The sequence below is a fragment of the Rhizopus delemar genome, genomic scaffold, assembly GCF_000149305.1.
Source record: "Rhizopus delemar RA 99-880 supercont3.3 genomic scaffold, whole genome shotgun sequence".
Taxonomy (NCBI): domain Eukaryota; kingdom Fungi; phylum Mucoromycota; class Mucoromycetes; order Mucorales; family Rhizopodaceae; genus Rhizopus; species Rhizopus delemar.
Window position 1 is genome coordinate 2,016,904 of NW_027137829.1, and position 13,453 is coordinate 2,030,356.

Here is a 13,453-nt window from a genome sequence, read left to right on the forward strand (position 1 = left end):
GAATGTAAATACTAAGACAGTAACCACATACAATCCAGTTGAATGAAATGAGGCGATCTAGTTTTTTTTTAGAACTGTAGATACGAAGCAGAGAAGTTGATACAGCAATTGATATACAAAGCATGATGGTCGGACGGGTATGTTTTAACTACAATCTCCTGTAAAAACATATTTCTCTAGAAAGAGTCATCATAATGGCGCTTCGTTTGATTCCAAGCATTAGTAAATACAATGCAAAATAAATTCACAAAATATTCAATCTAACATCCGCCTTATTCTGTAGTGGCATAGAAGCTTGGGGACTCAAGCTTATCGCTCTCACACTCACTTCTCGTTATTTATATCGCATGAATTTTTTTAATGAAAGAAGGAGCCTTTTGCTTTTTTCAGAGAAACTTGGCAAATTATTCAATAAAGCACATTCGTCTTTCTTTCTTTTAAATGAGAAGTAAAAACGTACAGATTTAATATCAAACAAAAACGAATGATTTTTTCAGTGATCTTTTTGATATACAAGAAAAAGAGAGGGCACTTGCTCCGCATGAAATGTGCCACATAAAAAGATGTGATTCAATATTTTTCCACACTTTCTTTTAACTCACAAAAAATGTCCTCAGTCGCCATTTTAGGTGGTGGTATCTCTGGCCTATCAGCCGCTTACTATTTAGCCCGTATGGCACCTCCTACAACAAAAATTACACTTATAGAAGGGAAGAAACGTCTGGGCGGTTGGATAGAAAGTAGAAGAGTAACACCGGGTCACTATGATAATATACACCATTTACCTAAAGACAACACAAAAGAAAATACAATTTTGTTCGAAGCAGGTCCGAGAACATTACGTCCTGAAGGCTCCAATGGCGCCATTCTATTAGAAATGGTAAAAAAAAAGTTTTGTTCCCTCAAAGTGCATGTGTAATAAATTGTATATAATAGATTAGACATTTAGAATTAAATAATGAAAACTTGATGAGCGTTTCCAAATCACATCCTTCAGCTAGACATCGTTACATTTATTACAAGGACAAAATTAATACACTTCCTCCTGACCTGCAATCCTTCTTACTCAACAAACCTCCAGTCTTAAAATCCGTACCTCTTGCTGCTCTGCTCGAACCTCTGAAACCCTCAAGGTTTGATAAGGATGGAATAACCAAGGATGGAATAGAGGATGAGTCAATTTATTCCTTCATGACTCGACGATTCAACGAGCACACAGCGATCCATTTGATGGGTGCTGTTATCCATGGGATTTATGCGGGAGATATCAAGTCGCTTTCACTCCAATCCACCTTGCGATCGCTTTATGAGGCTGAGCGTATTTACGGTAGTGCTGTACTAGGCATGATGAAGGGCGCATCACAAGTAACAACAAGTGTACGCGAACGAGGTATGGCAGCTCGATCAAGGAAAGAAGATCCAGAGTGGTTTGGCCGTATGGAAAAGATGAGCGTGATTGGTTTCAAGAGCGGTATGGACACACTGCCTCATCAAATTACATCGTGGTTGGAGCAGTGTCCAAATGTGGAGGTTATTACAGATGATCCAGCAGAGCACATTGAGATTGCACATGAAAACAAGATAACGACTCAAAAGGGAAAGACGGTGCATGCTGATCATATCATATCTACCTTACCTTCTCCTGTACTTGAAAGACTTGTTCAACATCAGCCTGTCCTGCCTCACCTCTCTCATAATCCTTCAGCCGATGTTGCCGTTGTCAATTTAGCTTATTCGACTGACGAGATGAAGCTTCAGTATGATGGTTTTGGGTTCCTCACTCCTCATCGTGACACACCGTACGGTAACCCACTTCCGGGAACCCTCGGTGTCGTCTTTGACTCAAATGCTTTACCGATCGAGTCCGAGCGGGCGATCAAATTGACAGCCATGATTGGAGGCTCAGATTGGAAAGACGCCTTTGGAAATGTGCCTATAGATGAGCTGGAGCCCAAAGTAGCCCTGGATTATGCTCGTAAAGCGGTCGGCACCTTCCTCGATATCCATGCTGAACCTCGATACTCTATGGTCAATCTTCAAAAACAATGTATTCCGCAATACCTCGTCGGACATCAAGACCGTATGCTTTCGCTTCACCATGCCATCAAAAAGAATTATGGACATGCGTTGAGTGTATCGGGTGCAAGCTATCTGGGTGTCAGTGTGCCTGATTGTATCAAAAATAGTCGAATGTTAGTTGAGGAATTATTGGTATCAGGTGCCTTGGGTTCTCGTCAAAAGGTCGTTACGGGTCTTGGTAAACTGGAGGAACAGCCAACGGTAGATGAAATGAGGGATAATGCAAGACTAAGTAGGGGTAATACGAGCGTGATTATGAAGTCATAAATAAATTGTTGTACAATAAATTATAAAATTTACTGCTATTTCATACAAAAAAATTCAATACAAGAAAAAAAAAAAAAAAAAGCTCTCTTGGGTTATAAAAGCAAAATAAAGTTTATTTCATCATACCAGACGCTCCAGCAGAAACAAATCTTGCCAGTAAGTGAGTCAAGATATTTCTTCTTTGTTCCATTGTCAATCTTTGGAAAGCTGTATAAACAGACACTCCTAATGTTTTTATATAAATATACCATTTTTTTATCTTTTTATTATTATTTACCTTTGTGGTCTCTCACTTGACCAACTGTTTTTCCTGCTAATGCACCCTATTATAATAATGAGACTTGGTCTGTTTAAGACCTTTCTTTCTTTCTATACTTACAATTGCTGCTCCGGGCACATTTCCAAATATAAATCCTAATATTGCACCTGCACCTGCCCCAAGGATTCTCCAAAGATAAGTTGGATGTTCCACTAATAGACGAATAAACAATCATGTCTTATTTCTCGATTTATTTCTTTCATTACCTTCTGATCTTAATAGCTCTTCAAATACATCTCCAAATATATGGTTAGCCTGTGTAGTTGAAGCATTAGGTCTGGCAGAAGAAAAGGGAGTAAAACGATCTTGCTGTGACCTTGATCTGTCATATGATTGGCGTCTTGAACGATCGCTTAATGTATAATAAGCATCTGCTATTAATTGAAACCTTCTTGTAGCTTCTTGTCTTTCAGAAGAGCTTATACTACTACCAAGTCTATCTGGGTGATTCAAAAGAGCTTCTTTCTTATAGGCTGCAAAGAGTCATGTTAAATAGGTTTACCTTCATTTTAGGATTTACCTTCTCGAATTTCCTCTTGAGTAGCTGATGGTGATACACCAAGTATTTCATAATAGTCTGGTAGTTCTGTCATTTTTTATATGAAAAGAAAAGAAAAAGGGAAATAGAAAAAAAGAAATTAATGTAGAGAAACAACGTAGACCTATCGCTGAGTTTCCCGAAAATGGTAAAGGATGAAACCCTATTTTAGAAAATCTCACAAGATGTCATTCATTTTAAGCTGTCTATTTCCAAATTAATTCATACATTATCATAAACTATACGCTGAAATGAAAATAAATAAACGTAAAAAAGGTGGTTTGGACCGTTACAGTAGCGAAAGAAGACTATGCTGCATAAAAATCTTTTTTTTTAAATAAAAAGCGAGTCATTTGAATATAAGATGAAATATAGACTTAATAGTTGGATAATAAACAAATGAAGAAAGGGAAGAAAGAAAGCTATTTGACTAGGAATTGGAAGAAATGGTTGAGGCAGATGAGCGAGAAAAGATTGATAAGGTTAAACATTTTATTAATGTTTTATGAACTAGGTTGCTTTCATAGTGTAACTCATGAGTTTTATATAGTAAATCTATTTTCTATCGTTCATAGTAGATTTATTATGCAAAACTCTACCATTCATACATGCTTTTTACTTTCTGTCATACGAATACTTTGGTAGAAAAGTGAAAAAAATTGTATTTTATTATTTTATCTACTTTCTTTAACAATGAGGTAGTAGTGAGGTCCAAAAATACACATGTACGACTTAAGAATCCTGCTAACAAGGAAGTAATAAGCTATGCATGTCAATAAGATTATCTGTTCTTTATTATAAAATGTGTGTTTAGGAGCATTCTTTTTTTTATACTAAACAATACATTTGTTTTTATAATGAAAAAGGATCAACCTAACAATAGGATTAAACCTCTTTACTGCTAATATAAAAGATAGATTATGTAGCAAAAGAAAACATAAAACAAAAAAAGATTGGTTTACTCAGCAAACGAAGTGATCATTACAAACTTTATAATTCACTCTCATATTATTATTACAAGATTGTCCTTTGGTATGGTATTATGTAAGCTCGATTGATGTACTTGCAACATGGTGGCCTTTATTTATAAAGCCAATCGCGTCACATGTGATTTGTCAAGTGTCATCAAAAGCCATTTGCAATTGATTTAACGAAAACTTGAATAGAGTACCAAACTCACACCTAACAAAAACGTAATGGTCCTTAAGCATAAGGCTTGCCCGAACTAATGTTGGTGTATCAAGGTTTCTTATAAATATTAACAAGAAAGGATGAATAATAAATCTTGATTGATGGTTAATTTCAAGCAAAAAGATATTACATTTTTATGTGAAACCCAGGTATGTTGATGAAGGTGCTGAGAGTTGAAAAACTAAACAAGAATGAATCATTATGAATTTTGATTTGCTTGTTATTCATATAAGCTTCAAATCATTTTCATATTGCTAATTGTAAAGCTTTCTAAACAGTTTTAATGCGTCCTGCTGTACCTTATCTTCAAACATCTGCATTCCAACTACAAAAAAAAAAAAAAAAAAGAAAGCACAATAATTATTGACTGGTAATCTAATAACTACTTATAATGAACAATACTAGTTGATAAATTTAATGCAATATCAATTATTATTTAAATTGTATTAAAAATGAAAAGCAACGGTCTATAATAGAGTATGATTGAACCAGCATCAGATTTTAAAAAACAAACCTACTAATTATTTCTTTATATGAATCTTTAACTGCAATGAACCAAAAATGATAAATAATGTTTTGTAATAAATCCACATAGCATCTAATTCTAATGTAAACGTACTGTGATGTATGGACTAGCATTTAATAGCAGCAGAAAACATTCAAATGGAAGACAAATTTCTACATGACAATGTATTCAACTTTAAGTATTCGGGTATATCGCAAAGGTACAATCGTTCAGTGTGTAATAAAAGAGCTACGTGTGTGAAGCAATTTGAAGATGCTTACAACGATACCCAAAAAGAAACATATTTAATCAAACCCCACATTCAGCAAGAAAAAAAAAAATTGAAGTTAACAAATGAGCTATGAAACTTATAAGACATAAAAAAAGAGCATCTGTATATATCTTTGCTGAGCTTTGACTTTTGAATATTTAAAAGCAAATAGTTGATTGGGGCCAAATGTAGAAACATCCTTGAGTAGGAATATTATGACGACAAGCTGCCTGTGAAAAAAGACGCTATGATGATTTCCTTTTTTGGTATAAGAACTATGTGCTTCTTTTAGTTTTGTTTGGTGCTTTGAATCACTTTTCAAACCATTAGTAGTTAAACACAAATATGAATAAGACTTTTATTAATCCAATCAACATTTTCTGCGTATGGCTTATGTATTTGACAAATTATTTTTCCCAGCAAAATCCTATAACGGAGCTTAATCTTTTTTGGGAAAATCAAACAAGATTATCATCATCTTGCTTTAAAAAGATCATCAATCTCGTTATCATTTTTTGATTTTCATATAAAAAGAAACAAGTTAATGGCTTTCCCTTTTTTGCGTAAAAACTTGATTGCTTTAATATCCTACCTTATTAACCTTTCTTTTTTTTTTTTTTCTTTCTTTCTTTTTCAAAGTGTAAAGTTGTAACTAGTCTTTTTCGTTTTGTCTTTATTTTTTTTCTCTCTCAGTTTCAGCCTGAGGATAAAATACACAGCTGGTTTGTTCACCAATTGTTAGTACAGTTAATATAAACACATTTGATTGGTTCGATAAGGAAATGAGTAATACAAGTTATTTGCCTCTTTTTTTTATTCCTTTTAATGAAAATTGTTGCCAAGTTACAGTAACTGTGGTAACATGGATGATATCATAAACCCCTCTTGTCATGTTTCATGTACAAATAGACATAAAAACAAGGTCCAGGGATTAAAACATTAAGATTTTGTTCCAATAGATTAATAACAAGCTTTCAATAGGTGTAACTCAGTGAGACTCCGCTTATATTGTTTTCAAACATCGATACGCCCAAACAATAAATAAACCCATAAAATTTTTTATTCTTTTTTTTCTTTCTTCTTTCAAGATTTTTTCTTTTTTCTTTTTTTTTATAACCTTTTTTCTTTTTTTTATAACCTTTTTGCTACCTTTTTATTAAAAGCAAAGCACCCCTCTTTTTTTGTAACTCTTTACTACGCTTAACTATTATTTTCCTGAAACCCTTTATCTTTATTCTTTGTTATTATTATTAGTGTACCCATTTATTCAAGATGTACGCTACCACCTTTTAATTCAATATTTCTCTCAAACCCTTTAATTAATATATAAAAAAAAAGAAAAGAATCTTTTAAAAAAAAAGTCGATTAAAAATTAAAAAAATGGCCTATTTTTATATGTTCAACGGAAAGCACGTAGGAAACGACGTAGATTGAAACAGAAAACAACTTACAACACAATTACAAGAATCAATATTTATAACACAATCAATATGGAACACGCTTTTATTTATCAAGACCCTGCTCTCTTTCACCAACAACAAGAGGACCCTGCTCTCTTTACTGATATCTTCAAGGATGCTTCTTTGGATCAGTTACTTGGCTCGGTTTATTCCTCTCCTATTTCTTCCCCAGGTTCATCTGCCTCTGAAACACTGGACAGTCCACCTACTGCCTTACTTCAAGATGGTTTCCTTGATGAATTCTTATCTTCAACAAACACTACTGATACCAATGCACTTCAATTTGATGCTTTGGACAACTTTATTCAGCAAGTAACTCATAGTCCTACTAGTCCCTTGGCTGACTCTTTTACTGAACAAAACCCTGAGCCTGTATTAGAGCCTGTCAAGTCAAGGGTTAACAAAAAGAACCAACTTCAAGGTCAATCTACTATGTCTATCAAGATTACCAAACCCTCCAATCGCCCTTCTCGTCAATTAGAATGCTTTAACTGTAAGGTGACCAAGACACCTCTCTGGAGAAGAACTCCTGATCGCAAGCACTCTCTTTGTAACGCATGTGGTCTTTATTACAAACAATACAATCATCATCGTCCCCTTCATGTTCGAAACAAGACACATACTGTGCGTGCTCATCCTTATGACCGTGGCTTACCTGTGACAATCGTCAAGCCTGAACTCTCCTATCCTTCGTCGCCACCATCCACAGAACAGACAGTTGAAATGAATCAAGAATGTGCCAACTGTCATCAAACACAAACTCCTCTTTGGCGTAAGAATGAACGTGGTGAGCCACTTTGTAATGCTTGTGGTCTTTATGCCAAGCTTCACAATCGAGATAGGCCAGCTGAGATGCGAAAGACGACGATTCAAAGACGTCGCCGTGATTGGGCTAACGAAACAAACCAAGATTCAATGGTTGAAGCTGAAGATACTCGATTTGTTTCTCTCTTGATGCAAATGGACCGAGATCAAATGAAGGATTTCCTTGGTACACTTGAACGTAGATGTGGTTTCTTAAAGACCATTCTTAATGAATAAACAATATTTTTTGAATCAAATAAACACATGCTATTTTGACGTAAAAAATTTTTTTATTATATGTGATCCAAAAATGGCATACATTTTCTTTTTTTTCTTTTTTTTCTCTTCTTTTTTTTCTCTCGCTCAAATGGATGATGCTATAGAAGAATACACAGAAGCGCTAGAAGCATTAGAAAAACAAAGGGAAAGTTTGGAATTAGTCATGTTAAAAATGGGTGAAGAATGGGAAGAAAGGTACGAGTGCACTGATATTGATATTTTTACATTTAAAAAAAAGTGGAGCAGGCATTGGTTGGATGAGGGAAGAAAACGGTTTGTGTCAAAAGTCACTTTCACCTTCAAACTCTGAAACGACGAGTAAACCTTCTCATGATTATCTTCAATCCTTATTGAATGTGAATGATGAATTATTAGCTCAAAGTTTGGCTTCATTACCAAACAATACCCAAGAAAACAATTACCAGTACTCAATATTACCCTCTTCTATGATCTCTCCTCCTTTATCCGAAGGTACCTGCACTCCCTTTGTTCATCATTCAATTAGCTTTCCAGCGACTCCATCTGAAGACGAAGGACAAGAAAAGAAATAATTCAACTAGACTCTTCTTTATCATTAAAAAAGTTTCCTCTCTTTTTTCATTTTTTTTTTTTTTTTTTTTTTTGGAAACATTTTCAACCAATAAATTCATTGCAAGCACTCTTCAGAAATCATACACACAACTTTAAAGAAGCGCATCTTCAAAAATATCAAATAAATATCTATTTTTTTTTTTTTACAATATAAAATGACTAGATGGTACTTAAAGACAGAAAAGAATACAAGTTTGATGACAAACGAAACAGAATTCGATCTTGACTATAAAAATTGACAGTGTGGTATACTCTAGAAGAAGATTAGTAAGAGCCATTTTCTGCTGTAGTGTATGCAACCATGAAAGCATTCTATTATCATACACAGGTACCTAGTCTTACAATAGCAAATTTCGAGTAAAGTATTAATTTGGGAATACGTCTTGTTGTTGTCTTTACTTGAATGTAACCAACCTGTTATTGGTGTCACAAATAGGATTATTTAAGGAGTAATTTGCCTCTTTTATCTCTCTTTTAGTTAAAATGGACACGATGTCAAATGCGTAATTGAAAGATATAGCGTAAAGAAGACCATCTGAGCTTTAATAAACCAAATTGCTTCTGTTTTTCATAAAACTAGAAAAAAAAGTATATTCACGCTTTGGATTTTCTTTAGAACAAGACTCCTTGTCAAACAGACAAAAAGAAAATGACAAATCAGCAGCGGATAAATATCTAGGACATTTAGCACAGCTGTGGACTGAAGGATTGAGATAAAATATACATCAAGTTTTGCAAAGAAATCATTTGAACGTAACGACATCAACTTTATTTTAAACGTTGCACTCAACACTGTTATGATTCATGAGGCCTTGATAGGACTAGATTCCAAATCAACAGTTGATAATAATGGAATGATTTAGATTATGACATCCAAGCAATTAATCATCCATGGCTCTAACCGGTAATAACCAATAATTTACTTGAGAACCTTTTTAAATCATCATGGTTTGCGTCTAATCCTACAGTTCAATACGTTAATGACCAGATGGAATAACATTAAACTGAATGGGAGTCACGATCTATACAAACACTACTGCTTATGATCCTTATCACTCCCATGTTTTTTTTTAACAATTAATAGCCTACTCGTACCTTTTTCATTATCACTAAAAGGTAGTTGTATCAGTAGAGTTGGAAAATTTCGATATAAACACTACATCTCTCATTGAACGTTTATCGTAATGCCTATCATTCTTTATCGGCTTCGTTCTTGCCTCATCTTTTATATAGCAAAGAGTTGACTTGTGAGCGTGTCCAAATATCAGTTCGCTCTTCTTCTAATTTATAGCAGAACTCAAAATATGTATCAACCTATTGATAGTTGCTTTATTTCTTTATAAACAGACAAAATTTAATCACTTATAAATTCATCCAGTACTCTTCATCAAAGACACTCCTTTTTTTATTTTTTTTATTTTTCTTTACCAATCTGCTTTGCTTCGCGTTTCTCATTAGTCTCTCACTTTCCAGTTATCTATACAAATTAAAACGTGTTCCCTTTGAGTCAGGATAGAAATATACTGAATCGATCGTCGTCATTTTTAAAACGGCCAAAATAGTTGATATACATTTATAGATCTCAGCTATGCCAAAGCTCATATCTCTAACTTTTGGCATCTTTTTCAGATAATTTGATGGAAAGCATGGTGCTAAGAAAGCTTTTTATGTCACGACCGCTACTTAAAAAATCATCTTTAAGAAAACGGAATGTATATTGTTTTATTAAAGAGCATTAAAAAGCAATAGTTCATCATAAAATCTTTTTTTTTTTTTTATATTTGATTGTACAAGTTTTGGGAGCAAAGGAATACGTGCAATGACTCTAGAACCTAACAGTATATAAATATAATAGATGACATATGCTTCTCTATCACTATAGCTATTTACTTTACACAAACATATAGCAATTTGTCTCTTTCTCTCTTCTGTATTCATCACAATATCAAGTGCTCCAGATGCTTGCTTTCCTCTGGGATTAATATATTTACTAAATGTATGGGTATTCATATATGCCTCTCGTCTTGATAAATTCCGCAATTGCTCTGGTAAGCAATACAAAACTAATTGTTAATAATAAATTGATTTGTTCATAAACAGACCTTCACCCAGAATCTTGAACTGCTTTTTAACATAATACTGCAAATCACACTTTTTCCCAATAGATGCTTATATGGCTAGCTGAACATCTTACAGATAAATGCTTTTGCCTTTCTATGTGAAGAATTAAGCTTTACTCTCGACCTTTTAAACAAGGATTCATTCTAAGACTTCATCTATAACTATTGTCGACAATATCCTTCTCTTTTTGTTTAAAGATTTTTTCCTGATGGCTTGTTGTCTTCTCTGTTACATCAAATTATTCATTTAGCTTCCCTTATGCTATGAGACCATGCAACAATGTATACAAGGATATATATCTGGGAGATACAACATTTTTAACAAAAAATACTTGCTACTATGGTGTGTTGATAAGGGAAACTGTTGAAGCTTGCTTGATGCCAAAAGAACCACATGCTTGATGGTGAAATAGAGTCAAAATAAAGTAATGTACATCACTTTCAGTCAACAATGAGCAAGCAATCAAAAATATGAGTGCTAAACTTCAGTGATTCGATTCATTATCAAAATGACAATAAAAACCAGAATAAAGAAAGATGATAATGCTATGTCTACTCTCTTGAAGCAATCAGGCTAGAAAAAGTATGTATATTTTGCAAGTGAAGGAGGTGCTCTGTATTCATATACGTTTGCCTTTGCTTTCTCTTTAGTATCAACCTGCTGACGCTTGAAAACACAGTGGCGATCACATATTATTTTGCGTCTCAATCATATCAAGCAAAAGAAAGTTTAAAACAAAAGTCATGGCTTGATATAAGAGGTAATGATAAAGATGACTATTTGTGACTGTGTGATATTTACCAAGCAAGGAAGCCAAGAAGAAAACAGAGCCATCATAATTTTTGATTTTAGAGATTTATTAATCAATCAATATATGCGTCGTTCTATTAACCTTATTCTGAAAACATATTAAATAAACACGCTCATGATTTCTGAAAAGAGTGAACATGTTGCAAATATAAACCAATTCAACCTCCTCTTACTTTTGCAAACAAATATAACAAGAAAAAGAAATTTATAATCAAAATGTTATCTCTTTTGTCTCTTGTATCGAATAATGTCATGTTCAATATCTGTTGGTGTACTTGATTTGATTCATCTACTGCTTCAATTCACACAACGCAATCACTTGGCTGCATTTCAAAAAAAAAAGTTTGAATAAATCATTTTCCCGTAATGCACGTCATTTTTCTGCACGACCTTGATTTTGCTTATCTTGAAAATAAAAATTAAACTCATGAAATACAAGCTCATATGTTTTTGATCTTTAAATAGAATTTTAATAAATTTAAAAAAAGGATCGACATTGCTTTGGTTTGACACTCAAAAAATTAAAATTTTCTGGCAACTGAGTCACACAAGTCTAAATCAAAGAGAGAAAAAGAAGGATCGGCTAGGTCAAGGGAAATAGATCATTGGGTGAATGATTATATTAAGTGTAATGCTGATAACCTTAAGTAGTTACGATCTATTATATAAGCTCAACTATAAAAGCATAATTTTCTTACTCATCTTTCTTTCTCACTCATTTACTATGCAAAGCAATACCAATTCTCTCGTTACAGCACCCAAAGTATTTTCTAATCTAAATTATTACAAAAGTCATCATCCATTTTATGCTCATCAACAACAACAACAACAGTCATTCAAGAATAAACAGTACATAAACACCGTTTCCCCTTTACAGTCATCCATACATTCTGCTAATAATGTTACTATGGCTACTGCTGTCGGTGTTGATTTCACTGACAATTCTTTACCTCCTTTATCTCATTTGTTGACTGCAAATGATTCTGTTCCTCATTCTCAATGCAAAAAATGGCAAATGCCTTCTTTGGAGCATCACAACAGACTTAAAGACGAGGTTTTCATGATGCATCCACTTTATTCATCAACCACTCAACCCGAACTCTTTCCTCACACACATTCCGTTCGTTCTCATCATCTACCTTCACCACCCATTTCTGTTGATAACGGAATGATAAATAATGAAGGCCATCAAAAGACATTCTCATTTGTTCCAATTCCTGGTGTACAACATAAAAAGAGACCTCGTAGAAAACATCATGAAGTTGAAAGACTATACAAATGTAATTTTCAAAATTGTACAAAAGCTTATGGTACTTTGAACCATCTAAATGCACACGTCTCTATGCAGAAACATGTAAAAAATTAAATTTTTGCACTTTATTTTATTCATTATTTTTTTAGGGACCAAAAAGACAACCAAGTGAATTTAAAGAACTTCGTAAAATGTGGAGAAAACAAAAGCGTGAGAATAAGATGTGTCAGAAATCAAGAGATGAACATCGTCTGTCGACTTGGTCTGTGGATTCACAACAATCTTATGCTCATTATATGCCTCAGTGGAGACCTTGCTATGGTTCATATGAATTTATGCCATCTGACTATTAAACAATGCCCTATTTAATTCTATTTAATGCTGTAAATAATAAAAAATTAATAAGCACATGGTGTCTATATAAAATATACCATCTCTTTGTGAACTGTGCTTTTTTTTTTTGTTCCTTTTTTAATTATCGGAGTTAATCCTTGGGAAATCATTAACCCATCTTTCCCTCAAGATAATTTACTTTATTTGTTGAAACATTTCTTATGAGTTGAGGAATATGTGCTATTTCATGTGGTATTTTTAATTTATATAAATTAAAGCGAGATAGTTTACCCGATTTATTCTACTTTTTTTGAGTTGTCAACAAGTTAAAAATAAAACAATTAATTTCGTCATGTAACCACACTTTATTGAATTCATGTCGAGTAAACAATAAGATCATTCAGCATAAGCCTATAAACCTTCCATCTTACTTTTCTAGATAAAAAGCAACATATTCTGTATTCAGAATCTCATTTGAATTTAATATTCAGATCATTCCATTAATTGCAACTATAGAATCAAAAGAAACTTTTTTTTTTTTTGGCTCTTACAGTTATTCTTAAAATACGAATGAGCACACACCTCTATTTTTTAATTAAATAATATTATGCAGATGTGATACAAACTTCTTTT

The 13,453-nt window shown here is 33.3% G+C and overlaps 6 protein-coding genes across 6 annotated transcripts; 4 read left to right on the forward strand and 2 right to left on the reverse strand.

Moving 5' to 3' along the window:
* Positions 1–607: 607 nt before the first annotated feature.
* RO3G_04971 (protoporphyrinogen oxidase) lies at positions 608–2,346 on the forward strand (the record flags this gene model as incomplete). The annotated part of the gene is made up of 2 exons (XM_067659561.1): positions 608–880; positions 937–2,346. The coding sequence occupies 2 exons, from the start codon at positions 608–610 to the stop codon at positions 2,344–2,346; spliced, it is 1,683 nt and encodes a 560-aa protein (XP_067515662.1).
* Positions 2,347–2,659: 313 nt separating this feature from the next.
* On the reverse strand, positions 2,660–3,258 carry RO3G_04972 (uncharacterized protein; the record flags this gene model as incomplete). The annotated part of the gene is made up of 3 exons (XM_067659562.1): positions 2,660–2,817; positions 2,872–3,138; positions 3,186–3,258. 3 exons carry the CDS (start codon positions 3,256–3,258, stop codon positions 2,660–2,662), a joined length of 498 nt encoding a protein of 165 aa, XP_067515663.1.
* Positions 3,259–6,660: 3,402 nt separating this feature from the next.
* On the forward strand, positions 6,661–7,671 carry RO3G_04973 (uncharacterized protein; the record flags this gene model as incomplete). The annotated part of the gene is made up of 1 exon (XM_067659563.1): positions 6,661–7,671. One exon carries the CDS (start codon positions 6,661–6,663, stop codon positions 7,669–7,671), a length of 1,011 nt encoding a protein of 336 aa, XP_067515664.1.
* A 214-nt stretch (positions 7,672–7,885) lies between these two features.
* On the forward strand, positions 7,886–8,264 carry RO3G_04974 (uncharacterized protein; the record flags this gene model as incomplete). Its single annotated transcript, XM_067659564.1, has 2 exons — positions 7,886–7,908; positions 7,952–8,264. 2 exons carry the CDS (start codon positions 7,886–7,888, stop codon positions 8,262–8,264), a joined length of 336 nt encoding a protein of 111 aa, XP_067515665.1.
* Positions 8,265–10,079: 1,815 nt separating this feature from the next.
* Positions 10,080–10,567, reverse strand: RO3G_04975 (uncharacterized protein; the record flags this gene model as incomplete). Its single annotated transcript, XM_067659565.1, has 3 exons — positions 10,080–10,136; positions 10,195–10,294; positions 10,542–10,567. 3 exons carry the CDS (start codon positions 10,565–10,567, stop codon positions 10,080–10,082), a joined length of 183 nt encoding a protein of 60 aa, XP_067515666.1.
* A 1,575-nt stretch (positions 10,568–12,142) lies between these two features.
* RO3G_04976 (uncharacterized protein) lies at positions 12,143–12,840 on the forward strand (the record flags this gene model as incomplete). Its single annotated transcript, XM_067659566.1, has 2 exons — positions 12,143–12,589; positions 12,637–12,840. The coding sequence occupies 2 exons, from the start codon at positions 12,143–12,145 to the stop codon at positions 12,838–12,840; spliced, it is 651 nt and encodes a 216-aa protein (XP_067515667.1).
* Positions 12,841–13,453: the final 613 nt, after the last annotated feature.